Source organism: Vanellus vanellus (assembly GCF_965231255.1).
Source record: "Vanellus vanellus genome assembly, chromosome: 20".
Taxonomy (NCBI): domain Eukaryota; kingdom Metazoa; phylum Chordata; class Aves; order Charadriiformes; family Charadriidae; genus Vanellus; species Vanellus vanellus.
This window is the reverse complement of record NC_138925.1, coordinates 1585537-1612828: the sequence shown is the minus strand read 5'-3', so window position 1 is coordinate 1612828 and position 27292 is coordinate 1585537. Positions and strand designations below refer to the sequence as shown.

General features: G+C 58.3%; 4 protein-coding genes across 4 annotated transcripts in view; 2 read left to right on the top strand and 2 right to left on the bottom strand.

Annotated features, from left to right (window-relative positions):
• Window positions 1-513: 513 nt before the first annotated feature.
• Window positions 514-6678, bottom strand: CLDN19 (claudin 19; the record flags this gene model as incomplete). The annotated part of the gene is made up of 5 exons (XM_082493407.1): window positions 514-813; window positions 3177-3323; window positions 3804-3891; window positions 4124-4288; window positions 6456-6678. The coding sequence occupies 5 exons, from the start codon at window positions 6676-6678 to the stop codon at window positions 762-764; spliced, it is 675 nt and encodes a 224-aa protein (XP_082349533.1). The 3' UTR covers window positions 514-761.
• A 2684-nt stretch (window positions 6679-9362) lies between these two features.
• P3H1 (prolyl 3-hydroxylase 1) lies at window positions 9363-17820 on the bottom strand (the record flags this gene model as incomplete). The annotated part of the gene is made up of 15 exons (XM_082493412.1): window positions 9363-9653; window positions 9733-9873; window positions 10042-10117; window positions 10327-10444; window positions 10946-11096; window positions 11227-11322; window positions 12109-12236; window positions 12414-12535; window positions 12906-12958; window positions 13073-13162; window positions 13901-14040; window positions 15672-15803; window positions 16291-16480; window positions 16705-16857; window positions 17347-17820. 15 exons carry the CDS (start codon window positions 17818-17820, stop codon window positions 9528-9530), a joined length of 2190 nt encoding a protein of 729 aa, XP_082349538.1. The 3' UTR covers window positions 9363-9527.
• Window positions 17821-18022: 202 nt separating this feature from the next.
• On the top strand, window positions 18023-22493 carry LOC309679939 (uncharacterized protein C1orf50; the record flags this gene model as incomplete). The annotated part of the gene is made up of 4 exons (XM_082493409.1): window positions 18023-18157; window positions 19091-19177; window positions 20265-20396; window positions 21116-22493. 4 exons carry the CDS (start codon window positions 18023-18025, stop codon window positions 21296-21298), a joined length of 537 nt encoding a protein of 178 aa, XP_082349535.1. The 3' UTR covers window positions 21299-22493.
• A 3513-nt stretch (window positions 22494-26006) lies between these two features.
• The window catches only part of CDC42 (cell division cycle 42), a 28704-nt gene continuing 27418 nt past the window's right edge, over window positions 26007-27292 (top strand). Inside the window, exon 1 of the mRNA XM_082493594.1 lies at window positions 26007-26050. The gene's annotated coding sequence lies outside the window, so the exon portion shown is untranslated. The remainder of the gene's footprint in view (window positions 26051-27292) is intronic.

Below are 27292 nucleotides of genomic sequence, written 5' to 3'. Positions count from 1 at the left end.
GTAAGAGGCGGACGCTGGTGGCATTTTAGGCCCGGGAAGAGCCCCGCGGAGGGACCCCGTGCGCGAGACGCTGGGCGCAACCCTGCTGCACGGGGGCTTCCCGTGGGGTTACCCTCAAATTAAGGCATTTTTAAGGTCTCATCCCTCCTCGGAGAGCAACATAGGGCAAAGGACTCAAGGTATGTAGCTCACACCTGCCCAGGAGGGCAACAAACACTCAGCATGGGGGGACCCAATCTCCTGCCTGGACCACGCCGCAGACGATGCTGTGACATGGAGAAGGAGAGTCTTGCAGGGCAGCGGGCCAGATTTGGGGGGCAAGGGGGGGGGGGGTGGGGGGGGAGGGGAGGAGGGGAGGAGGAGAACAAAGAGATGATGTTAGAAAGATGCCCATGACGGGAAATATATTTTAATACCACCGAGTCACAATTTTTAGTACAAACGATCGGCACAAAAAAACAAACAAACAAACAAACAAACAAAAAAGCGTTTAAAAATCCCAACCGGCCCCATTCCCACGGCCACGCACCCCATAGAAAAGTTAATGCAATTTTATATTAAAAGAATAAAAACATTCTTCTACACAACGCTGTGCTCTTGATATAAAAACACCTTTGGGATTGATATTTTTTTGTTTGTTTTTTTTTTTTAAAGCACGAGTTTCCTTTTCAATCCTCACTGACAGTAGTTTTTTGGGGTGTATTTTTGGAGGGGAACCCCATAAAGTTCAGCCAACCAAGCACCCGATGAGCGAAGCCAGACTATAAGCACTGCTCTCCCCTGATGGGTGAAGAAGACATTTTTACAGGGGGTCTGCAATTTAAAAAGAGAAAGAGGGCCGTTAGTCCTGCGCGAAAGAGAGAAATCACACACACACTCCCCCCCAGGGCAAAAATAGCATCGCTTCCCCTCCAGCACGGACCAGGGCCCAAAGCAGTGCATAGGCATGAAAAAGAATAGAGGAGAATGAAAAAAAGAATAGAGGAAAATGAAAAACAAGAATAGAGGAGAATGAAAAAAAGAATAGAGGAGAATGAAAAAGAAGAGAGGAAAATGAAAAACAAATAGAGGAAAATGAAAAACAAATAGAGGAAAATGAAAAAAAAGAATAGAGGAAAATGAAAAACAAGAATAGAGGAGAATGAAAAACAAATAGAGGAAAATGAAAAAAAGAATAGAGGAGAATGAAAAACAAATAGAGGAAAATGAAAAAAGAATAGAGGAGAATGAAAAAAAAATAGAGGAGAAAAAAAGAATAGAGGAGAATGAAAAAAAGAATAGAGGAGAATGAAAAAAAGAATAGAGGAGAATGAAAAACAAATTGAGGAAAATGAAAAAGAAGAATAGAGGAGAATGAAAAAAGAATAGAGGAGAATGAAAAAGAAGAGAGGAGAATGAAAAAGAAGAGAGGAAAATGAAAAACAAATAGAGGAAAATGAAAAACAAATAGAGGAAAATGAAAAAAAAGAATAGAGGAGAATGAAAAACAAATAGAGGAAAATGAAAAAAGAATAGAGGAGAATGAAAAAAAAAATAGAGGAGAAAAAAAGAATAGAGGAGAATGAAAAAAGAATAGAGGAGAATGAAAAAAAGAATAGAGGAGAATGAAAAAGAATAGAGGAGAATGAAAAAAAGAATAGAGGAGAATGAAAAACAAATTGAGGAAAATGAAAAAGAAGAATAGAGGAGAATGAAAAAGAATAGAGGAGAATGAAAAAAGAATAGAGGAGAATGAAAAAAGAATAGAGGAGAATGAAAAAAGAATAGAGGAGAATGAAAACAAGAATAGAGAAAAATAAAAAAAGAATAGAGGAAAATTAAAAAGAATAGAGGAAAATTAAAAAGAATAGAGAAAAATTTAAAAAGAAAGAAGAATAGAGGAAAATGAAAAAAAATAGAGGAAAAAGAATAGAGGAAAATGAAATAAGAGAGAGCAAAAACAATGAAATAGAGCAAACTGCTACTTCAGCTAATTGGGGTTAAAAAAATAAAATAACAATAAAAAATATAAAATCAAGCTCTTCGGATCCCTTCCACTGTTTGTTTGTTTTTTTTTTTTTTCCTGCAGGTTAGCCGGCGTAGCACCTGCAATACGGACGGACGGATGGAACTTGGGGGTGGGGGGTGGGTTTGGGGGGACTTTACGGATGGAATTGGAGTTACGGCGTTTGCTGAGCAGTTAGTATCGGTCCAGACGAGGTACGAGGAGGCGGAGGCAATTAGCACGTCGGCGTTTGAAGGCTTCACCGCCCGCTCCAGGGGATCCTGTCGGAGGGGGCAGTGGAGGAAGAGGGATTTGGCCACAGTGGGGAGGCATCAAAATTCACGGGTCTGTCCGTCTGCTACCCGAAATAGCTGCGCCGGGCACCAGAAATAAAAACAAACCCCGGCTTTGTGTTCAAAACCCCCTTTTTGCCTGGTTTAATTTTGCCCAACGCCATTTATTCTTCTGCTTAACGAGGCCCCCGTGCTCCCTCCTGGTGAGAAATAAAGCCGGGGCAGATTTTAGCCGGCAGAGCTCAGCGGGAGCACCAGCAACGGGGCTGGAATCAAGAATTAATAATTAAAAAAAAAAAAAAAAAATTGTTTTGGGTAGCAATGAGGTGGGGGGGGGGGGGGGGGAATGCCTGCACCCCACCCCCAAAGCATCCCTCTGCCAAAAGTGGGGGGCAGGGATGCTCCGGCCCTGGCTGGGATGGAGGTGGGCAGCAGCTTCATCCCGGGGAATCAGCCACCGGCTTCGCTCCTCGGGAGGAGAATGGGGATGCAGAGGCGGGTGGGGGTGGTGGTGGTGGTGGGGGGGGGGTCGTCACAGCACAAAGCCCCTCTGTGCAGCACATCCCGCAGCACCCGCATCGTCCCCATCGCTCGGCAGCATCCGCGTGACGGTCCGGCCACCCACGGTCCCGGCCACCCCGGGGAGTGGGGAAGGGGGGGGGGACAACCCGCCTGGCTGGGGGGAGCCCGGCGATGATGGATACGGGAACTATGACCCCCCAAAAAACCCCTGTTTTAAAAGATGGTGCTGCAAACGGCGCTGGGACCTGGAAGATGATGAGGAGAAATGTCTCATGGGGCATCCAGGGACCAGGCGGGGTGGGAGCTGCCTGGTTTTGGGAGGTTGGGGGGGGCGGGGCGCTGGGCGGCGGGAGGGCAGGGTTAGAGGTCAGACGTACTCCCGAGCCGTGGAGGGCTGCGACTGCCGGTAGTACTGCTGTCCTCGCCGCTCCTTGGCGGGGCAGGAGCAGCACAGGAGGGCCCCCCCCAGCACGGTGAGGCCGGCGGCCCCCCAGCCGATGAAGAGCGCCGAGCCGAATTCGTACCTGCGGTGAGAAACAGAGGGGGACATGAGGGAGGGGGGGATGCGGGTGGGGGTGGGGTGGGGTGTGTGCAGAAAAGGCAGAGGTGCAAATCAAGAGGAGGACCCCCCGGGCACAAGGGTGCTCGAAGCCCTGACGAGGCTACGGGCAACATCGAGGCAGATGTTGGTTCTTCTCTTGGCGTTCCCCATCTTTCGCCTCGGCCGGATCCACCTACCAGGTTCCCCCGTGCTTTGACCCTCCCTTGGGCTGAACCTCCACAGGAGCGCCCTTGCTCTGTCCCAGCCCAAAGTCACCCGTGGTACCGACGGCAGCTTTAGCATCGGGCAGATCTTCTGCGATGCGGCAGCTGTGAGGTGGCACAGGTCCCATCCCTGTATGGCACATCTGCCTCCAACCTCACCCGTTGCCATAACAGGCAAGGGACGGTTCAGGCGGGAAGCGCAGGGACAGGCTGGGATTCAGCTAAAGGCGGGTTCTTACCTGGCGTTGATGGGGACGGTGCTCTCTCTGAAGAACTCGTAGGTCACCTGGGTTGCATACAAGGAGACGGCGGCCAACGTGCACAGACCTGGACGTAGAATCATAGAACGGTTTGGGTTGGAAGGGACCTTTAAAGGTCATCTAGTCCAACTCCCCTGCAACGAGCAGGGACATCTTCAACTAGACATGAAACCCTGAACATCAGCAACACCCAGCCCCTCACCAAACCGGCTCCTCACCGGCTTCTTCCATCAAACAGTTTTTAAAAGGTGTTTGAGGTCTTCTACATCAGAGAGGTGCAAGGGCTGGAGCTGCCTTACCGGAGAGGATGAAGAGGACACCACCGGCAACAGCGATGCGGCTCTTGGTCACGGGATCGTCTTCACCAACTTTGGTGCATTTCATGCCCACCACACTCACGATGATGCCGAAAAAGCCCAGGAGGAGAGAAATCACCATGAGAGCCCGAGAGGTCTGGATGTGAACTGCAAGGGGGTGGGAAGAAAAGCCGCTAGCCAGCAGGTGCTTCTGGCCACAGCCTCTCGGAAAGCAAGGTCACCTCGGATGACCCTGTCCTTAACCCCGTCCTCGCCGCGTGGCTCCCGTGTCACCCCTTGCTGGTGGGGTGACCTCAACTCAACTCAGGGCACTGCTCCCAAAGCTTTCCCTCACCTTCCTCCCTGCCACACTCCTCCTCACCCGCCAGGATCTCCTGGTGCCCACAGTGGCACCGCGGTCCCCAAGTGCCATGGGGGTGATGCGCAGCCCCGGGGAGTCGCGATGTCCTCATAGGGCACTCACTGTTGGTCCCCAAACGTGATGCCCACCCCGAAGATCAAACCCACGGGGACCAGGGGGGGTCTCAGATGCACAAAGGGGCTTAAGGCCATGGGGACAAGAGGGGCCCAGACCCGGAGGCGGGAGGGTGGGGGGGGCTTAGACCCACAGGGTGGCTCGAATCAGTGGGTCACAAAGGGGCTCAGACCCTTTGGAGGGGGGGGCTCAGACGCATTAGAAGGGCTCAGACCCATGGCTGGGGGGGCGCAAGAAAGGTTCAGACCTGCCGAGGGCTCAGACCCACGGGGACACACGGACACTCACACGTGGGGAGGGTACAGTCATGTTGGGGGGGTTCAAACCCACAGAGGGACTCAGATCCATACCGGGGGAGTCAAACTCATATAGGGGCTCAGACCCATATGGGGGGGGTCAAACACATAAAGGGGCTCAAACCCATATAGCGGGGCTCAGACCCATTATAGCGGGGGTCAAATCTATGGGGAGGGGGATTAAACCTATGGAGGGGCTCAGACCCACAATGGCAGGGTCAAACCCATAGTGGGGCTCACACCTATATAGGGGGGGTCAAACTCATAGAGGGGCTCAGACCCATGGGGGGGGTGTGTCAAACTCATAGAGGGGCTCAGACCCATATTGGGGGGTGTCAAATCCATAGAGGGGCTCAGACCTATATGGGGAAGGGTTAAACCCATAGAGGAGCTGAGCTATATGGGGGGGTCAAACCCACAGAGGGTCTCTGGCCCTTATAGGGGGGCTCAGATCGATATGGGGGGGGTCAAACGTATGGAGGGGCTCAGACCCATATCGGGGGTGTGTGTCAAATCCATAGAGGGGCTCAGACCTATGGGAGGGGGGTCAAACCCACAAAAGGTCTCTGACCAATATAGGGGGGCTCAGATCGATATGGGGGGGGGGCAAACCTACGGATAGGCTCAGACCCCTACGGGGGGTCAACCCCACAGAGGGGCTCAGACCCATATAGGGGGGGGGCTCAGATCGATATGGGGGGGGTCAACCCCACAGAGGGGCTCAGACCCATATAGGGAGGCTCAGATCGATGGGGGGGGGGGTCAAACCTATGGAGGGGCTCAGACCCCTATGGGGGGGTCAACACCACAGAGAGGGGCTCAGATCGATATGGGGGGGTCAAACCCCTATGGGGGGATCAACCCCACAGAGGGGCTCAGACCCATATGGGGGGCTTGGGTCAATATAGGGGGGTGTCAACCCCACAGAGGGGCTCAGACCCATATAGAATGATAGAATCATAGAATCATAGGGTTGGAAGGGACCTGTGGAGATCATCTAGTCCAACCCCCCCTGCCAGAGCAGGGCCACCTTAGAGCCGGTTGCACAGGAATGCGTGCAGGTGGGTTTTGAATGTCTCCAGAGATGGAGACTCCACCACCTCCCTGGGCAGCCTGTGCCAGTGCTCTGCCACCCTCAAGGTAAAGAGGTTCCTCCTCATGTTTAGGTGGAACTTCCTATGGTCAAGTTTGTGCCCGTTACCTCTTGTCCTGTCACTGGGCACCACCGAAAAGAGCCTGTCCCCATCCTCCTGGCACCCACCCTTTAAGTATTTATAAGCATGGATCAGGTCCCCCCTCAACCGTCTTTTTTTCCAGACTAAAGAGACGCAATTCCCTCAGTCTTTCTTCATAAGAGAGGTGTTCCAGTCCCCTAATCACCTTGGTAGCCCTGGTAGCCCATCTTGGTAACCCCCTATAGGGGGGCAAAGGCAGCTGAGGGGGAACTCAGACTCTCGGAGAGGGGGGTCTATCCCACGGAAGGAAGCGGAGCCCCCCCCCCCCTTCCTTTCCTCCCCCCTTCCCCAACCCGCCCGGTACCCACCGTCGAGGGAGAGGAGGGAGTCGTGGAGGCGGCACTGGACCTGCCCGGTGCTCTGCGCGGCGCAGCTCATCCACAGCCCCTCGTGAAGCCCTACGGCGGTGATGATGGCGTCCCCGGCGTACGAGCTCTGCCGCCACTGCGGCAGCACGGCGGCCGCCAGCGCCGCCACCCACCCGCCCAGCGCCGCCAGGTACCCGCTCAGCTCCCGCGCACCGCCGCCCATCGCCGCCGCCGCCCGCCCGCGCCCCGCCGCGCCGCGCCGCGCGCCGCCGCCACCGCCCCGGCCACGCCCCGCCAGGCCGCGCCCCCTTCGACCACGCCCCCGGGGAGATGGAGCGCGGCCCGGGGTGGGGGGGGTGGGGGGCAGGATGGAAGGGGGGGGGGGTTGGGTCCTGCGGGGGGAGATTTGGGGTCGGGGGGGGGGGGGGAATGGGGTTTTGGGTCTTGAGTGGGGGATTTGGGGCCTGGGAGGGAGATTTGGGATCGGGGGTGGGGGGGTGTGGGGATGGGGGTTTGGGTCCCGAGTGGGAGATTTGGGGGCTGGGGGATTTGGGGTTGGGAGGGGGGGGGGGGGCATGAGGGTCTGGGTCCCAAGCGGGGAATTTAGGGCCTGGGAGGGAGATTTGGGGTCAGGGGATTTGGGGTCGGGGGATTTGGGGTCGGGGGTGGGGATGGGGGTTTGGGTCCCGAGTGGGGGATTTGGGGTCTGGGAGGGAGATTTGTGATCGGGGGTGTGGGGGGGTGGGGGGCTGGGGGTTTGGATCCCGAGTGGGAGATTTGGGGGCTGGGGGATTTGGGGTCGGGGGATTTGGGGTCAGGGTATTTGGGGTCGGGGGTGGGGATGGGGGTTTGGGTCCCAAGTGGGGGATTTGGGGCCTGGGAGGGGGATTTGGGGTCAGGGAATTAGGGTCGGGGGGGATAGGGTTTCGGGTCTTGAGCGGGGAATTTGGGGTCCGGGAGGGAAATTTGGGGTTGGGGGAGAAGGGGGGGATTTGGAGTCGGGGGGGGGGGGATGGGGGTTTGGGTCTTGAGTGGGGGATTTGAGGCCTGGGAGGGAGATTTGGGGTCGGGTTGGGGAATTTGGGGACGGGGAGGATGGGGGTTTGGGTCTCGAGTGGGAGATTTGGGGTCTGGGGGGGTGAGACTTGGGGTCGGGGGTGGGGGGGGAGATTTCAGGCCAGGGAGGGGAAATTTGGGGCCTGGGGGAGGATTTGGGGCAGGGGGGCAGATCATGGGGCTACCGGGGGTGGGGATTTGGGTCCCAGGTGGGAGATTTCGGGCCTGGGGCAAGGCTTGGGGTTGGGGGGGAGAGAGATTTGGGGCCGAGAGGGGATATTTGGGGCTGAGGGGTGGGCTGGGTCCCCAGTGGGAGATTTGGGACCTGGCAGGGGGGAAATTGGGATCCTAGGGTGGAGGGATTTGGGGCCTGGGGAGGAGAGTTGGGTCCAACGGGGGGTGGGGGGTGGAGATTTGGGTTGGAGGGTGGTGGAGATTTGGTTCTTTGGAAGGGGGGAGGAGATTTGGGGCTTGGGGAGAGGTTTGGGACCTGGGGGGGGGGGGGGAGAAGGAGGGGGATTTGGGTCTGAGGGGGAGAGATTTGGGGCTGGGGGAGGGGGGGGAATATTTGAGTCCTGGGAGGAAGAATTGGTTCCTTGGGGGGGGAAGATTTGGGGCATGGGAGGAGATGGGGACCCCCCAGGTGGCAGCGGAGGGAGATGGGGCAAATGGGGGTCCCCAAAGAAGGCAGAGAGGAGGGACTGGGGGAGGTGTGAGCCCTCACCCCATCCATGATCCCTTGCACCCCTGCCGGGGGCCAGGAGCCCCTCTCCACCACAGAGGCCCCAGGGGTGGCTCCAGGAATTCGGCACGGGGGTGGGGAAGGGGGTCATGCCCCCCACGCCGCCAGGCCTGACCCTCGCCTCTCCGCTGGGGAATCCGGGCATGCCGCTGTGGCATCAACAAGAACCACCATTGACGATGGCGTCTGCCCCGCAGGAGGGGGACACGGGGGGTGTGTGTGTGGGGGGGGGGTGGGACACGCACACACACACATGCCACCACCCCGGTGACACCAAGAAAGTGGCAGCCCCGGGACCTGGCAATCGTTAACCACCCCGGCCTCATCAGCAGTCTGCTCACGCGCTGGGCCAGCCGGGGTCGGACACCGGGATGGTGGGCAACCACCAGTGGGACCATCTGTTTATCCTGGAGAAGCCATCCCCCGGGACCCCTCCTTCTCTGCCACCCCGATGCTGAGCGGGACCTGCCCTACGCCCGCTCCAAATATGATGGGGGTGCCCGGCTCCGGCGGCGTGGGGCAGCATTTATTTACTCACATTCCCCGGATGGTTATGGTAATGGCCAGGAACAATTTGGTGCCCTGTTTGGGTCTCCCACGGTGCTCAATGTCCTTCTTGTTCAAGGACGGTTGCCTCCTCCCCGAAATTGTGGGTCCCTTCCCACGCCGCAGGAGCAGGGTCCAGGGGATGCTCCGCAGCTTAGGCGGGACTTGCACCGCCCCTGCCGAAAATCCTCCAGCGCCCGTGGGACCTGCTTGTCCCCCCAAAAGTCTCCTTTGTCCCCCCCAAAAAACACCTTCCTGGGGTCTCACGGCTGCAAAACCCTCAGGAAGGTGTTTGCAAGGAGGGAAGGAGACGTCCCAACACCAGACAACAGCTAAGGCGGGGGGGGGACACAAAGCAGCCTCCAGTCCCCCCACTCAGCAAGCAACAGCTTAGAAAAAAACCCACCTTTATTCACCCATTTTCTGCAGAAGGCACTTAAATAGCCGCAGGTTCAGCCGAGCGGAAAGGCACGTGTCCGCTACTGTGGCACGGGGTCCTCACCCCTAACAGAGCATCCCTCCCTTGTCCCCCACGTCACCCCCCGCCCCCCCCGAGTCTCCGTGATACCCCCAGGTCAGCTCTGCAGGGGGGATGCTGGATGCCGCAGGGGTGGTGCAGGGCATCCCCCAATTCCCCGTCCCACGTCAGTTCGGGGCAGAGGGGAGGGCCCATCCGACAGCCCCACAGCTGAAGTCACAACGCTGGTGTCACTGGTTTCCGTGGGACATCACAGCTCGTCCTTTGCCATCGTGATGGCAGCTGGTGGTTCCTGCTCCGGCTCCGGCTCCCGCAGCAAATCCCCCTCTTCTGTGCCGAAAAGCATCTTCACCAGATCATCCGCCTGCACACGCTCCTGTGGGGCAGACCCATGGGGATAAGCATGGCCATTGTCACCCCCAAAAAACTCACCCGCTGCTGGGGAGGGAGCTCACCCGCTCGCTGTGTCGAGGGTCCAGGGTGAACCAGAGGGCGATGGCGCAGCGCTGGCCCTTGGTCACAGCTTTCACCCCGTGGGGGTTCTCCGAGCCGGAGGAGAAGCCCACGGCACGACCACACTGTGGTTGAACCTCCGCCTGTGATGGATGGGAGACTCCGGTCAGGACGCACTCGGTGGGCGGGGGGGGGAGAGTTGGTCCCCCCCAACCCAAGTTCATCCCGCGTGGTGGCACAGGGGATGGGGCCAGCAGGCAGGAGCTACGTTTGCTGCTGCTCATGGATCCTCAAGGAGCTGAGCTACTCACCGTCTCGGTCTTGGCATCCAGCTCAGTGAAGTAGAAAGCTCCTCCTTCAAAGTCTCCGTTGAGGTAAAGGATGGCACTAAAGAAAACAGGGGACAAGCAGAGGTGACGATTATCACCCCAGGCCACAGCTCCAGCAACTGGGAGCTCTCCCAACATCAAGGCAAGAGCCAGAGGCAGGAGAGCCCAGGGCAGGTTGTCCTCCCACCCTGTTCCTCCCAACCCAGGTGCAACCAAGCCATGGTGCCCTCAGGTGGGGAAGCTCTGGCAGATAGACTCCACTGGTACCTGTAATCCCGGAAGGTGTAGGCTGGAGGTTCCTTCAGGCACACCAGAGCTTCCGCATTGAGGATGCAGTTGTCCACATGGACCTCATGGCTGTTGTCACTCCGGCCTTCTTGCTTCTCTAGGGTGGAACAAGACCTGGCATTTCAGGACCCCTCTGTCCCTGCAAGACTGGGGTCTGTCCCCAAGCATCACGTGCTTGGAGGTGACAAGAAAGTCACCTTTAGCCTAAAGCCCTTCCACTCGCTGGAGCGTGTGGAGGCCATTCGGGTAGCACAAGTCTCCGTTGACTTGTCCCATGGCATCTCCATGGCCCTCCAGACACCTCCTCTCCCAGCACCCAATCCCAAATGCCTCTGGGTGCTGAAATCTGGTACAGCATGAAGCCACCTGCCCCACTGGAGGCAACCAACAGAGCTGCTCAACTTCCCAAACCAGGCTTAGGGACAAGCTCCCCACACCTTCCTTCTGGGAAAAGGAGTGGGTAAGGGAGCAGCACAGAGGTCTCCGAGGAAAAATCCAAAACCAGACCACCCCAGCTGTCGGAGAGGACCCAGAGAGGACAAAAGGCTGAAGGAGACTTGCTTTTCTTTGGGTTGTGTTCCTCTGAGGCCATGCTCACCCTCGATGGCTGTGCGGCACACCAGGTGGGAGTAGGAGAAGTGGAGCGGGACCTCCAGGCGGAAGTACGACTCCATCATGTGCCGCACCTTCTCCGTCACGTTGTAGTAGAGGTAGGCGCTCTGCAGGGGCACCTTGCCCTCCTGGCCCAGCTGTGGGGGACGGACGGGACACGGGCTCAGCCCAAGGCAGGTTGGGCAAGCACGGGCAGCTGCCTGCATTCAAACCCCCCTCCCTGGTCTCCACAGCCTGTTTCTCCCCCCTTCCCGCAGCCACCCTAACCTTGAGGGCCTTGAGGACAGTCACGCCGTAAAAGGTCTCGCTGGGGGTGTGAGGAGATGTCTTCCCACGATAGCCATCCCCGGCCGAGGCAGCTGCCTGCAAAACCCAAGTAGTGTTACTGGTGTGACAGCTCTCTGGAAAGGACCTGGGAGTCCTGGTGGGCAACAGGACAACCATGAGCCAGCAGTGTGCCCTGGTGGCCAAGAAGGCCAATGGCATCCTGGGGTGCATCGAGTGTGGCCAGCAGGGCGAGGGAGGTCATCCTCCCCCTCTGCTCTGCCCTGGGGAGGCCACATCTGGAGCACTGTGTCCAGTTCTGGGCTCCCCAGTTCAAGAAGGACAGGGAACTGCTGGAGAGGGTTCAGCAGAGGGCTACGGAGATGATGAGGGGACTGGAGCATCTTTCTGACGAGGAAAGGCTGAGGGAGTTGGGGCTTTTCAGTCTGGAGAAGAGAAGACTGAGGGAGGATTTATCAATGCTTATAAATCCTTAAAGGGAGGGTGCTGGGAGGATGGGAAAAGTCTTTTTCCAGTGATGCCCAGTGACAGGACAAGAGGGGAATGGGCACAGACTTGACCATAGGAAGTTCCATCTTAACATGAGGAGGAACTTCTTTCCTGTGAGGGTGGCAGAGCACTGGCACAGGCTGCCCAGAGAGGTGGGGGAGTCTCCCGCTCCAGAGCCATTCCAAACCCACCTGGACACCATCAAGTGCAACCTGCTCTGGGTGACCCTGCTCTGGCAGGGGGTTGGACTGGATGATCTCCAGAGGTTCCTTCCAACCCTGACCATTCTGTGATTCTGTAATTCTGAGCCGCAGGATGGCACCCTTCAGCATCCCCTGCCCCGTCCCTGCCCGATCCTCCCGTCCCCACGCTCACGTTGGTGAGTCTCTGCAGCTCCCGGCACTCCTCAGCAGAAAGGACCCCATCCACCACGACGCGCTGGGAGCCATTCAGGGCCTTGGAGTTCATGGTGACGCTGGCTCCTTCATACACCAAGGGGCCACCTGTGGCACAAATGGGCTCAGGAGGACACAGGGATGGTTGCCACCAACCCTGGGGTCAGTGCTAGGGGAAGCTGTGGTCCTGCCACCTGCTCTGCCACCACCCACGTGGAGGGACCATGAGCTGGCAGTGGGGAACACGGAGGTCCCCATCCCACCTCCCCTCCTGGTCCTCCGCACCTTCTCTGATGAACTTGCTCATATCAGCAGATTCCTTGGCTTTTTCCTCCACCAGCGTCTCAATCTCCTTCATGAGGTTGCCGATCTCCTCCGAGATGCGCGCCGCTGTCTCCCGTTCCACCCTGGGCATGTGGCAGCCATCAGCTCCACCGCCCCACTGTCCCCACGTCGCGAACGAGGGGCACCAGTACAAGGGCAGGACAAGTTGTCTCCAGGGTCCAGTGACAAAGCCCAAGGCTGGAGACAGTCATCTCAATGCAGCCCTCACCCTGAGCTGCTCTGGATGACCCATCCATCCCCATCACCCCAAGAGCCACTGGGGAGCAAAGTTCTGCCTTCCAGCAGCCTCTTCCAGCCTCAACACCAAAAAACCTCCCTGGCACTATCTCCCTGGCCATGGCCTTTGCCCCAAACCCCGTGGAGGAAGAGGTGTACGTCCCATGTGTTCCCCTCGTTGGGTAGGTTTGACCATCAGCTTGGAAGAGCACTCACTTCTGTTTCTCTCGCAGTCGTTTTGGTATCACCTCTTCAGGTGTCCACGTGTCCTGCAGCCGAAAGAACACCAACATCAGGAGCTGGACGAGGATCTGGCTGGGACGCAGACCCCTCATCCCCATTCCATCTGGCTGCCGCATCCAGCCTGGTCCAGCACCACTCACCGGGTCCACGAAGGGGATGCCGAAGACGTCGTAGCTGAAGAAGAGCAGTTCCTTCTCCACGAGGCTTCGCTGGCGGTACGCCCGGATCTCCTGTGGTGAGGGGCAGAGGGATGGGGTGAGGGCACGGCACGAGGGCTCTGGAAGGACCCCGGGGAAGGGCAGGAGGGTGCAGGGCTTATATCCTTCCCGCAGTCCTTGCTCCAGACCCACAGCCCTGGTTTCCCAGTCCTTCAGGCAGCCGGGAAGCAAGTGGCTTTCCCCACCCTGCATGAACTTCCCTATCCCGTGTGGACGAGCCCTGGGGAGAGGACAAGGGAGACAGAAGCACATGCGTGTCCCTCCTGCAGGAAGCTTTTTTGAAGCAGATTCCCTTCCCTGCCCCACCTGACATGGGGCAGACCTCCATCCCTGCCTACCACCTCCCAGGCAATACCCGAGCATCCGGATCCACCTATTTTGAAGCCAAATCCTCTCCTTTTAAAGCAATTTCACTTCAGCTGTGGAACTGCGTAGCAGAGGTGGGCTCAGATCCTCCTAAAAAGTCTGTCCGTCTGCCTCTCGCAGACCTCTCCCACAAGAGCTGGTCCATTTGTGCAAGCCATCAAGCCTTTGCTTGGCCAAAGATATTTCACCAGTGATGTTGTTCATCTTGTCTCAGCTATTTTCCAGCTTGTTGGGTCTTACATCCACCCGTTCCTCTCCACCTCGCCACTGAATGATGACTGGACCAGAGCAGACCCATCTAGAGCAGACCCCAAAACCTCTGCAAAGGTCCTCAAGGAGGGGAGAAGATGTCCCTGCAACGGTTCATCCCAGCCGGTGGCTCACCTCTCGGGGTTGGATGGGTCCTGCCAGGTTTTCCCCCAGGACGGCGGTGTAATAGGCCAAATTCTGGTTCATCACCTCATCGTTGGGGAAGAAGAGCAAATAGGTTTTGGCGCATTCAATGGCTTTTTCGTAATTCCCATCTGCAAAGACAAACGGGGCTGTTAACGGCACGTGCAAGAACATCAGAGAGAGCAAACACGGATATGGAAGAGGAACAAAAGAGAAAGTCCTTGCTGCTCTCCAAAGGGTCTCCAAAGTAGGGCAGGTGCCCTGGAGCAAAGATGACTCCTGCCACAGAGACAAAATTAAGAGCCCAAGGCGCTCTCCTGTCTCCAGAAATCATCTCACCAGAAATCAGAGCCGCTGCTTGGGTGGTTTTCTTGCTTGGAAAACATCTTGAAGCCTATTTCCAGAGAGCGACACCCAACCATTCCCAGGCTAACCTACAATTTTCAACCACTGACGCACCCTCACCCTCACAGGATTGCAGCCTTTCAATCTTCTTGGACTTTGTATTTTTTTCTTCCCTCCTTTTGGAGAAATTTGCACAGAACCAGTTTAGATTTTTCTCAGGAGGTGAATAAAAAAATAAAATTGGATATATTTGCCTGGATTATAAGTAACTGCTCTGGAGGGGGAGGGTGCCTCTGTGGTTTGGAGCAAGAGGTGGACAGCTGGCAGGAGGGGAAAAAAAAAAGCTTCTCTAGGGTGTTATTTCATTTGGAAAGTGAAGCTGCCCGGGAATTGGGCATCTAAAGGGACGTGGAGGGCATCTAAAGGGACGTGGAGGGCATCTAAAGGGACGTGGAGGGCATCTAAAGGGACGTGGAGGGCATCTAAAGGGACGTGGAGGGCTCTTGCAACCAGGCGCAGCAAGACCCAGCTCTCCTGTGCCACGTTTCAGGCTGGAGGAGCGGGACTGCATGAACCTCATGAAGATGGTCAAGTGGAAGTTCCTCCACCAGTATTAGTAAAGACTGGGGAATGGATGGGTTTAGAGCAGTCCTGTGGAGAAGGACTTGGAGATACCGGCGGACGAAAAATTGGACGCGAGTTGGCAATGTGCGCTGGCAGCCTAAAAAGCCAAGAGTATCCTGGGCTGCATCACAAGAAGTGTGGCCAGCAGGTCGAGGGAGGTGACGCTCCCCCTCTACTCTGCTCTCATAGGATCCCACCTGGAGCACTGCGTCCAGCTCTGGGGTCCACAGCACAAGAAGAACATGGACCTGTTAGAGCAGGTCCAGAGGAGGCCACCAAAATGGTCAGAGGAATGGAACACCTCTGTGAAGAAAGGCTGAGAGGGTTGGGGTTGTTGAGCCTGGAGACAAGTAGGCTCCAGGGAGACCTTCTTGCAGCCTTTCCATATATAAAGAGGGCTTAGAAAGGTGGAGATAACTTTTTACCAAGGCTTGTAGTGACAGGACATGGGACAATGACAGGACATTGAAACTGAAAGAGGGTAAGTTGAGGTTGTCCATAAGGAAGAAATGCTTTATGATGGGGGCAGTGAGACACTGGAACAGGTTGCCCAAAGATGTTGTGGATGTCCCATCATTGGAAGCTTTCAAGGTCAGGTTGGACGGGGCTTTGAGCGATCTGATCTTGTGCAAGATGTCCCTGCATCTTGGGTTGGACTAGATGATCTTTGAAGGTCCCTTCCCAACCCAAACCATTCTGCTAGTCCATGATTTCTGCCTGTGAAGACGGGCCCGTGCAGAGCATGATGTCCAGCACCGATGGCCAACGGAGGCCAGGGCATGGAGCTACTTACTGTTGTAGTAGGCAAACTGCAGGTAGTTGAAGTGCGAGGGCAGGAAATCCTCCAAGGGTTTCTCCCGGCCGGGCTGCGAGGCCAGCTCCGTAACGCAGCCCTGCTTGCAGCTTAGCACCTGCATGTAGTGATCTGGTGGGAGAAAAACCCCGTGTCACTGCACATGGTCATCCAAGAGGTGGTGGACAGGACCTCTGAGGGGTTTCCACTCCAACCTCCTGCGCGCAACAGGGTTGTTGACAGCTTTTCAGTGGTGGAAAACCTCAAGGATGGTGGTCGCCCACCTCTGCGTGATTGGTGGTGGAGCTGTGCCACTCTCTGGAGACAGTGGCCATCCTTAGCCTCACACCCTTGCGTCCTTGTGCCCCTCTGCTGGTCCCCCTCCTGTTTCTCCACATCCCTCTGGAATTTGGGGGATTCCTGGGCATCACCGCCAGTACTGAGCAGGGGCAAACACCTCCTGCCACTTACTGGCCACACTTCTAGCGAAACCTTGGATGGGGTTTGCCCTCTTGGGGGACACCCCCCCCCCCAGGTCTTTGGGGACCTCTTTGGGGACCACCACCTCCCAGGATTGTCCCCAGCTCTTGAGACAGGACGCAGCACCCGCGGCTTCCACCTGTGATGGCCTGGAAAAGGTCCGCGTTGTACTCCAGGTAGTTGTAGCCCTCATAGTCGTAGGGTCCCTCACAGAGCGCGCGGCACTCGGCGTCTGCCACAAAATACTCCTCCAGCGCCTTCTCCAGGTGCAGGATGGCAGCGGCCGGCTGCTCCTCTGTGTAAAATCGGACACCCAGACGGAACTCGCTCTGTAGAAGGATAAGAAATGATGGGGTGAGGGGTGTCAACGCTCCTCTCCTTCTGACAAAGCACCTGGAGCGCCTTGTCTCCGCGGGATAGTGATGGACCTCCAGCACCAAGGTGGCATCTCATGAGCTTGCCAAGCCAATAGATGTGGTGTGACATCCCCAGGTCCAGCAGCAGAGGGATGTTTTGGGAGGGCTTGCCCCAGGTGGGGTGGGGGGTGTCTCACCAGGTGGGGTTTGGCCTCCAGGTCGGCGAAGTCATCCTCACGGACGCCCGCCATGGCTTGGTAGTACTCCAGGTTCTGCCTCATCTCCTGGTGTCCGGGGTTGGCCACGAAGAAGGTGTGTGCCGCCGCTGCCGCCTGTGCCGGCCGGTTCATCTGGATGGGACGGGGACGGGGTGAGACAGCGCTCGCCCCACGGTGCGGAATCCCCCCCTCCGGGGAGCGGAGGGGACCCCGTCCCCGGGACATCAGGGCGGCCCGGGGGGTCCCGCAGCCGGGACGGAGGGCGGGGACGGGGGCGGCTCCGGCCGGCTCCGACGTGGCACTGTGGAGGGGGGGGGACGGGCAGGGGAGGGACGGGCAGGGCCCGGGGCCGCCGTCCGACACCCCGTACCCCGCCGGGGCGGATAGCCCGACCCCTCCCGAGTCCCAGGAACCCCCCCTCCGCCCCGCTCCGGGATCGTCCCCGCCCGGTTCTCACGGTCCCATATCCCCCCCCGCTCCCGGGATCCTTCCGGGCATCCCGCCCGTCCCGCATCCTCCCGCACCGGGACAACCCCCGTCCCTTCCCGGGGGCGCTGCCGATCCCGCCACCCCCGGACCTCCCCCCCGCCTCCCTCCCCGGTCCCGCCGCCGGTGCCGCACCTTGAAATAGGCGACCTGGAGGTAGTTGTAGGGGCTGCGCTTGCTGAACTCGCGGTCCAGCTCGTCGCCCAGCCGGTACCGGGAGGGTTCGGCGGGCCCGCAGCCCCGCAGGCAGGCGGCCCGGCGCAGCAGCCCCCGAAAGAAGAGCAGATCGCGGAGCACCGGTTCGGTTTGGGGCTCGGCCCCTTCCGCCGGTCCCGCCGTAGCGTTGGCGCAGCGCAGGCGGCACCGAACCAACCGGGAGCGCACGGCCGCCCGGGCGCGTAGCGCCCGTTCCATCTGCAACACCACGGCGGGCCAGTCGCCCCGCGCGTACGCCTCGGCGCCAGCGGCGAACAGAGCGTCCGGTGGCTGAGCCGGCAGCGGGGGGTCGGCCGGTACCGGTCCCACTCCCGGTGCCGGTCCCGGTGGCGTCGCCGCCCGCGCCAGCAGCGCCAGCAGCGGCAGCACCGGCAGCAGCGCGGGCAGCGCCATGGCCGAGCCTCGGGGCCCCGCGCGCGCCCCGCCCCGCCGCCGCCCCGCCCCCCCAACCGGGCACCGGAGCGCACCACGCTCCGCCCCCTCCGCCTCGCCCCGCCCGCGAGCCAATCAGCGCCCGCCACCGCCCCGCCTGTAGCCCCGCCCCGCGGCGGAAGTTCCGCCCTGGGGCGGAAGGGGCGGGGCTTGACGGGCGGTAATGGCGGAGGAGGGTAGCGCGGAGCCCGGCGCCGGCAGCGGCGCGGGCCTGGCCCTGGTGGAGGGCAGCAGAGGCCGCGCAGCCCGCGTTGGGGACCCCGGGGACCTGGTGGCTCTGGCCCGGCAGGTGCAGAAGGTGAGGGCTGGGCGCCGGCGGCGGGACTGCGGAGGCCGAGCCGGGCCCGGGGCCGTGAGGGTACCCGGTGTGCCGCTGCCTCCCGACCGCCTGCAGGGCCGCCGCCTCCTCCTCCTCCGCCGGTGGCGGTCCTGGTGCTTCCTAGCACGTCCCTCTGCTCTCCCCTGTCCCCGGTGGCTTCCCGGTGTGGTCCGCGGTGCTTCTCACCACGTCCCACTGTCCTCTCCCAGTATCCCCGAGTGCCCTCCATTACCTTCCCTGGTTCACCAGTGGGCCGCGCTATGCTTCCAATCCCTCCCACTGCACCTCACTGCCTCCCGCTCTGTCTTGCTACCCCCCAGTGACTCCCAGAACATCCCACTAAGCTCCCAACCCATCCCAGTATGCCCTATTGCCTCCCAGTATGTCCCACTGCCTTTAGCCTACCCCAATGTATCCAGGTGTGTCCTACTGCTCACTCTCCCAGTCTATCTCAGCACCTCCTGATATGTCCTATTCCCCCTTCACTGAGTCCTAGTCCATCCCAGGGCTTCTCACCCCACTCCAGTTCCTACCGGAACGTTCTACTATTGCCCCAGTGTCTCCTACTGCCTTCCAGTACTATGTTCTATTCCAGTATGTCCCCCAGAGCCTACATGCCTCTCTGTAAGTCCTATTGCCTCCTCCCAGTGCATCCCACTACCTCTCGGTCCACTCCAGTGCCTCCCAGTATGTCCTACTGCTCCTTTCCACTGCCACCCAGCATGGCCAGGCAGCTCTCAGTGCCTGGTCCCTCCTCCATGGCAGTCACCTCACCGCCTTGGGGTGCTGCAGCTGCTCCCCGGCTGCACATAGGGCAGCCCCTGCACCACCCATAACCCCAGTGAAACCTTGAGTGAGGCCACAACCAGTGCAGCTCTTCTCTGTCCTGCCCAACCTCATTTTTCCTCACAGGCGGACGACTTCATCCGAGCGAACGCCTGCAATAAATTGACTGTCATCGCCGAGCAGATCCGGTACTTGCAGGAGCAGGCTCGGAAGGTGAAGACGTGTCCGCAAGCTGGGCAGAGGGTGGTTGCTGTGCGCTCGCGAGGGGCGGGAAATTAGCTGTCTTAACTGCCAGGCACTTGGGCAGAGCTGTGGCCAGGGTGTGAATCATGGCCGGGAGCCAAGGAGAGAAGACTCAGTGGGAAAATAACGAGGGTTTATTGTCTAGTGTCAGCTGGGAATGGGGGGGGATGTTTTCAGTGCTTTTCCTGAGCCCTTAGCACACCAGGCACAGGGGCAAGGGCAGCCAGTCAAAATCAGCTGGGGTGTTAGGAAGGACAGAGAGATGACTGGTTTGGGGACAGACAACTCCTGTCACTGTAGTGTGTGCGTTGTGTTCCCTGGAGGACTCAGCGCAGTGGGGGTGATGACATGGATCTGAGCTCCTGGGAGAAGATGAGCTGTTACCTGATGATGAGCTTGGCTTTCCGGTTTGTCCCAGCTCATTTGCTGGAGCAGGTGGCCCCGGCAGCAAGCCCAGTGGGGCTCGGCTGTCCTCTTCAATTCAGACTTCACCCTTGGGGGTGAAATCTCGGAGCCTGAGTGGGAAAGGATCTGCCAGTCACTGCAACTGGCCTGCTGCCATCAAGGCCACTACGTCATATAATCGTTAACTGGTGGAGCTGGAGCTGTGGAGCAGTCAGCTGGTGGAGCCAGGGAGATGAATTCCCCTTTGTTTGCTGTCCTTTCCCCGGGGAACCGTAGCAGGGAAGCCCCCAGGGTCCGACAGCTGTGTATGGAGACGAGGAATGAGTCTAGCACGTGGTGGGGTCAGGCACAGAGGTGAACCTAGGGCTGTGGTGAAGAGGTCCTTGATGCCTGGAGGTATCTCCACCTCCGTGGAGGGGTGAAGGAGCTCTGAGGTCCAGCTGACAGGGGAAACTTGGAGAAAACTTTATCTCTTTGGAAAATATCTACTTCCAGGGCCAATTAAAGGTGTGCTGCATGAAGCCTGATATGCACTGAAGAGGATGAGGCCTTGTGAGAAGTGTGTCGAGCGATGTGTCTTGGACTCTGGCTGAGAGGCAATAGTGTGCTGTCATTTTATTTCAAGCGTGGAAATTTAAAATTTGATTTTCAGGTCTTGGACGAAGCTAACAGAGATGCTGATCTGCACCACGTGGCCTGCAACCTCGTGAAGAAGCCAGGAAACATTTACTACATGTACAGGCGGGAGAGTGGCCAGCGATACTTCTCCATCCTGTCTCCTAAGGTGGGTGGTAACAGCCCCTGAGGAAGCAGGGAGGGGGGGAAAAAATCCACGTTTTTGGTGCTTGGGCACTTCTGGACCTCAAGACAAAAGCACCAACTCGATGGGGGCATTTGTAGGCCTGTGCTCAATTGGTGTTTGTCCTTGGTCTGGGTTACCCTGCTGGTGTAAGAGCCATATCACGAAGTTCTCTCGGACATTGGTTGATGGTGGGCAAGAAGACCTTTGGTCCGTGGACCTGAATTCTGCCTTTTGATCCCTGCAGTTCTTTCTCTGGAACTGCAAATGTGCCCTGGGCCTTCCCTGTCTGGTGTAGCTGTCTGGCCACAGTACGGTCTTCTCAGGGGCTTCAGTCCAGGGAACGAGTTTGTCTGCAGCTTGGCAGGGGTGGTCTTGGAGGCATTCTTCCAGGCCACCCGTTTTCTTACGTGCAGGGTGAGGGCTTCAGAGCAAAGCACTGAGCAGGTGGAGGAGCTCTGTGCAGGTCAGGGAGATCTTGTATCCCCAAGCCTCCCTGTGCCAGCACCACTGTAGCTTGACCTGGGCTTAGACTTAGGGTAGCTGAGCCTATTTTTAGGTTAGAAAATGGGATGGTCACGTAGGTGGGACTGCTTTGAAGGTGGTAGAGCTATCCAGCGGGAGCAGAGGTTGGGCTGGGGGACAGCACAGCCCAGCGCCAAGGGAGACTGAGCAGTGATGTGAATCTCTCCTTTCTCCTCCAGGAATGGGGGACCAGTCCCCATGAATTTCTCGGTGCCTATAAGCTCCAGCATGACATGTCCTGGACTCCGTTTGAGGACATCGAGAGACGAGATGCTGAAATAAACATTCTGGATAAGCTGCTGAGCCGGCAAGCAGCGCTGCCCCCATCTACAGAGCCCAATTTCCAGGGCCTGACCAAGTGACATAAGTGACCATACGGGACCCCCTGCTCAGAGTCCCTGTGTGAGGACATGCAGTGCCTGCGCGCTGCCAAAAGTAGGGCAAGGAAAGAGACCAAAACCCCAAAATGGCGATGCTGCCAGTACTTGCTCCGTGCTTTAAAGAGACTAATTCTGCATTCAGCCTTACTGGATTTTCTAGTAATTGAGTAATTTATTTCTTTGACTTAATGCCAAGCTGTAGCGAGAGGCAGATAATATCAGGTGGAATCAATTCCAAGAGGGCTTGGGGCAGATGTGATAATGCTATAAAATATGTCCTACCTGTCTGGCTGTGCTGTACCTCACTGCGACTACCTGCGGCAGGTAACGATTGCAGGGCTGGATTTTGCCTCTCGTTAAAATGCTTATATTTAGGAAGCTCTGTGGCCTGGGGAGAGTGGTCGAAACCCCACACGGAGGGGTCTGTTGTGACCACAGTCTGTTGGTCTCTGTCCCAACTGGTCTGAAGCCCTGATTCTGTCATATGGGGTGACCTGGAGCTCTCTTCTCTGGGAAGAGCATCCTCAAAAGTGCCGTGCAGGCTTCAGGTGCTCTTTACAAGGTGGGTGTTTCACAGTCCTCCTGTGTTCCCCTTGGCTTCGAGTGGTTGAGCTGTCAGGGTGAGAGAGGAATGTGCAGGGGCACTGAAGAATCTCTGTGCCAGAGCAGTGTAGAAAATAAATTAAATCAGTCTTGATAGCAAACGTACCTCCGAGACAGGCCCTGCATCCTGTCTGCATGGCAAGCATCCCTTTGGCTTTGCCAGGGAGACTTGGTGGCACGTGGGCAGGTAGGACATCTCCAGCCTTTCTTTTTCCACCAAGAGCTGGGGAGAGGCAAAGATCAGAGCTGCTGAGGAGGTGTCCCCCCTTTGCCCAGCCGCACAGGGCTCCTCCAGGAGCTCACCTGCTCTGTGAGGAGCCGAGGTGGGAGGAGGAGATGTCCAGGTTGAATACCAGCATGTAACATCAAATCTAGTCAGATCTTCTCATGACTTGTTCACTTCCCCGAGATGACAAGGTAGTGACCTTATGTGCTGCTTAAGGTGCTGCATGTGCACACAGGCCTTTGCCTCCTCCACTGATGGTGTGTGAAAGTTGAGGACCATTTGTGGAAGGGGAATTGTGACCTTGGGGTCGGGGCCCACCTTGGGTGGAGGTGGTGCTTCTTGGTGGAGCCCGACTGCAAGTGCACTTGCTCCACCAAGAAGCACCACCTCCACCCACATTTGCAGTTGGGCTCTCCTCACTTCTGAGGTGGTGATGGAAGAGTGGTGTCCTTGGCACCAAGCGACTTTCCCAGGTGTTGCACCATCTCTCCTCAACCACTGCCGAAGAAGACACCGCTGCCTTCAGCTCTGCTGGGTGATGCCTGACTCAATTTGAGGCTAAGTCTGCGGATCAGACTTGGATCAGTTCATGCAGGCGCTCTCAAAATAATAAAATTTAACTTCTCTAAACTTCTTTGTTCCCTTTCTGGCATTGATTTGTGCATCTTACACCAAGTCCCCAGAGTGTCCTGCTCCTCACCTGAAGCTGGGAGGGGTTTGGGTACCCCACTGTAAAAGAGGATGCTGCAGTATCATGTCACCCTTGACTCATCTCCATCTCGATGTCTGAACCTACTGCTTCGGGTTAGGTGCTGCAGTGACTCTGCCGAGGGGAGGGAAGACCTCTTCGCATCCCCAAGAGACCCTTGGGGACCAGCACTGTTGTTGGGGCTTCCCATCGCTGCAGTTTATTCCCCCTTTGGCACGGCACAGCACAGCCTCTCCTCCAGCCTCCAGTTCCCCACTCTCCTGGTCCCCGTACCCCCGGCATACCCTGCCAGTTGCCTTGAGAGAAGCTCGGGGCTGCTGGCGGCACTGATTCCCCGTGGGAAGAGCCGTTCCCTGCCAGGATCCCAGAGGGATGGGAGGTTTGAGACAGCTCCCTGGCGGCCCAGGACTTTTTTTTTTTTTTGTCCTAGATTTTCTTCTCCCAGCTCTGCCAGGTGTGGTAGCTCAACCTCATCCCAGTGTGGTTGAGCCTCTGGTCGGCAGGAGCCCTGTCCTCGGAATCACCGTGGGACATTTCAAGCTCCTTTTCCCCGGCTTCCTCACTTGGAGCACAAGGGCGGATTAAAAACAATGTATTATTATTATTATTATTATTATTATTATTATTATTATTATTATTATTATTATTATACCAGGATATAATTAATTTCTTATCGAGTCACAAGTGTCTAATTTGATGGGTTTTTTTCCCTGCTTGTTTCACCGCCCCAGGTCTTCTTTTACTGCATGTTATTAAATCTTAACTTGGAAGGGAGAAAGTTAATTACTGCATGGGCTTTGCCATGGTGCTAATTACAGCAACGTCAGTGATCTTCACAGGTGTTGATTTATGCTCCTCTGGGAAAAGGGGATTCCTGCCCCAGTTTTATCTCTGTTTCCCATCATTAAAATCTGTACAGTGACAGACGCGAGGGGATCGGGGTGGTGTCCGTAGGGCTCTGGTGGGATGTCACACCTGCTTTCCGACCCCTGACCCTCCGGACCCTGTAACTCCCTGCTGTCCTGCAGTTTCTCTGCGCACTGGCAACTCTTTTTCTTGGATTTGCCTCCAAAAAGCCAAACCAATGGCCGTAGCTTTGTATGAAAATACACAGAAGGAATGGAGAGCCAAGACATGGAGATGGCTGGCTCTGCACTGCGGGAAGCGGGGGTGTGGCTGCCGAACGGTCCCGCTGTGGCACAGGGAGATGATGCTGGGAAGGGGTATCCGTTCCCCTGAAACAGCTTGCCCGGTGTTGCCATCTCAGCTGGTTTGGGATGTAATTAAACCCAAAGAGCCGAGGCAACGTCAGAAATACTGGAAGGTGCTGCCGCGGAGCTGAGCGACCCATCCCGTGGCAAACGGGCAAGGATGGAGCTGGTGGCAGAAAGATGAGCCGGAGCCTCCTGCAATGCTTGCAACGAAGATGAGTTTCTGGAGAACCGAGGAGATGGTGCTCAGTGGAGGATTCCCTAAGTCTCTCGAGGCTCATGGTCTCATTTGCTCGGCTCAGCCTCTACTGAGCTGTTGCCATTACGGGTTTTTGGCTCGACGGGGCAGGGATTTAATCCAAAAATCAGCTGGGAAGAGTCAGTGGGACGCGGTGCCGGAGGACAGAGGTTGTCTACAGGTGAGGTATGGAGCACGTCTCGCTCCTACGTGTTTTTCCAGCTTTTCATTTAGGTGAGCCGGGTGCCCTCCCCGTTGCTTGGAGGAACAGCCACGTAGGTGAGGAGGGAAGGAGGCAGCATCGGGGGCTGCCGTTCCAGCTGCAGCGCGTAATGCATTGCCTGGAGAAAGATCAGCTGTCTCCCGCAAGACTTCGTTCCCATTCACCGTTTCATCTGGAAAATTCATTTTTGAAACTACTCCTCTCCCTTTCGTGAGCGCTCAGGGCAGCAGTGAACTGGGTCTGAAGGCAACGGCTCACTCCGAAATCCCCAGGGACGGACAATGTTCACAGGAGAAGACGAGATGAACTTCTGACGCCACTAATGTCGGGCAGAGCAGGTTTGTTCCATCTTTGGAGGTGCAGATGTACCAGTGCTTGTTGAAAAGGGCCAGCAGAAAGATGCTCTGAGTGGTCCCCAGAGCCGACGGTTGCCCACTCTTAGGACTTGCCGGCCCAACGACCAGAAGGTCTTCCTGCCTTTTAAAAATAGAATTAACTTCTGAACAAGTTTTCAGTTTCAGGCCAGATTTTGGCTCCCGATTTGCAAATGGGCAGCAGCCAGAGATTTTCTTCCTGCGCTCTTGCTCCCGAAGGGTAGTTTATATTTTACTGGAGGGGTCAAGGGGGTTTGGTTATCACCTGCCATGGGGTGGTGTCCCAACCCGGAGAAGTCTCCCAGCAGGAGAAGTTGTGGCTCTTTGGCCCTTTTTATTTCAGCTGCAGCTCCAGGGAGGGAGGAAGGGGGTGGGGGGGAGAAAGGGAAGAAAAATATGAGGGAATTTGGAAACAGGGACGCCGGGATGGATGTGCACCCTGGGGGGGAGACTTTGCGCCCTCTGTGCGCTCCCCCCCACCCCCGGGATGCAGGCGGGGGAGGCGGGGGGTGTCCCGCGTCCCCCGGGGTGCAGGATGGGGGCGGGGGTCCCGCATCCCCCGGGGTGCAGGATGGGGTGCGTGGGGGTCCTGCATCCCTCGGGGTGCAGGATGGGGCGGGGGGGGGGGGTCCCGAGTCCCCCGGGGTGCAGGATGGGGGGGTGTCCCCGATCCCTCGGGGTGCAGGATGGGGGGTGTCCCGCGTCCCAAGGGATGCAGGATGGGGGGATCCCGCATCCCCCGGGGTGCAGGATGGGGGGTTGTCCCGGATTCCCCGGAGCGCAGGCGAGGCGGTGCGGTGCAGGGGGGGGTCTCCCGCCGGCCCCGGGGCCGGTGCACGCTTGGCAGGGGGGCTGTGGCGGGCACGGCCCCAGGGCTCCCCCCCAGCTGGAACGGGGGGTCCCCGGTGGTGCGGACGGGTCGTCCCGTGTCCCCCTCCCCGGTGCCGGTCTCCGCCCTGCAGGAGGCGGCGCGCGCTCCCGCCGGCGGCGGCGGGGCGGGGCGTGGCCGCCGACCAGCGCCCCCTGCCGGCCGCGCCCCGCCCCGCCCCACCCGGCGTCCGCTGCGTGGTGACGTCAGCGGCGGCGTGCCCCTGTGCCCGAGCCGAGGAGACCCCGCAGCCAGCTGCCAACGCCCGGCGGAGATTCTGAGGTGAGCGGCCGCGCCGGGGCGGGCACGGGACCGCCGCCGCGACCACCCCCCCCCCATCCCCTTTTCCCCGTCGTCTCACCCGCTACCCCGGCCGACCCCCCCTTGCCGTGCGGGAGCCGCCCTCCTGGGGCCCGCGGTGCGTGTGCGGGGCCTTCCCGGGCAGCCGCTGGCGGAGGGGGGGTGCTGGGCGGGGGGTGCGGGCTGGTGCGGGGCCCCCTCCCCGGTGCCGGTTGATGGCGGGGGGGGTGGGGGGGTTGTCGGCCTTTGTGGGGTCGGGTCTGCCGGGCCGCCTCCTCCTCCTCCCCCCCCCTCCCCCGCTTCCTGGCGCGGCGGGCGGGGGCCGGACCCTCGGAGCGGCGGCAGGAAGCGCTCCCGGGGCCGGGTGCGTCGGGCCGCGTCGGGGGCCCGGGCCTCGCTCCCCGCGGGGGGCCGGCCTGGCCTTGGCCTTGGCCTTGGCCTGGCCGCTGCTTGCAGCTCCGCCGAGCGGCACGGCTGGGCCCGGGGGCTGTGGGGAGGCGGCCCGGGGGGGCAGGTTGTGTGCGTGGGGCTGCCGGGTCGGCCTCGCTGGTTGCTCCCAGGCGGGCAGCGCCGGGCGCCGGGGTCGCTCCGAGGCGCAAGCCGGGGCGCAGACGGTGCGGAAGGCTTAGGTGAAGCTGTATGCGCTGCGAAAAGTCAGTTCTCGCACGAGAAGGAGTCGAAAGGTGCTTCTCGGCTTCTGCCCGCCGAGGTGCGAGGTGTTTGGGTTACGGGGAGGCCACCCCGGCGCTGTCCTTGCACTGTGCCGGTGATGTCGCTGGTTTTGGTTGGGGCAGGAGCCGGGGTTACTTCGAGTGTTGGTGTCGACATAGGTTTCTCTCTTTCTCCTTTGAAATCTCATCAAGATGTATATACTGCCGCATCTCTCATTTAGCTGTGTTTTAGAGGTTTGTTTCAGTGATCTGGACTGCAGTAATGTGTTTTCCTATAAGCGAGTAGAACTTGCAGCTGGTGGCGACAGTGGGAGACACTCGTATAGCCAGGTAGCTGTGAATGTAACAACCGGCGTTGTGAAACCTGTGCTTAATGAAGAATTGCAAAATGGTCAGAATTCCTGTTGCCCTGTCTGTGTGGGTACTGCAACCGGTGGAGCCAGTGCAGCTTTGCTACCCTCTTTTGAGAAGGCCTTAACGAGGAGGCCATGTTAGATGACAACTGTGTAGGCAGAAGTAGTTCAGTCTGGCCATCTGTGATTGTCTTTGTCTC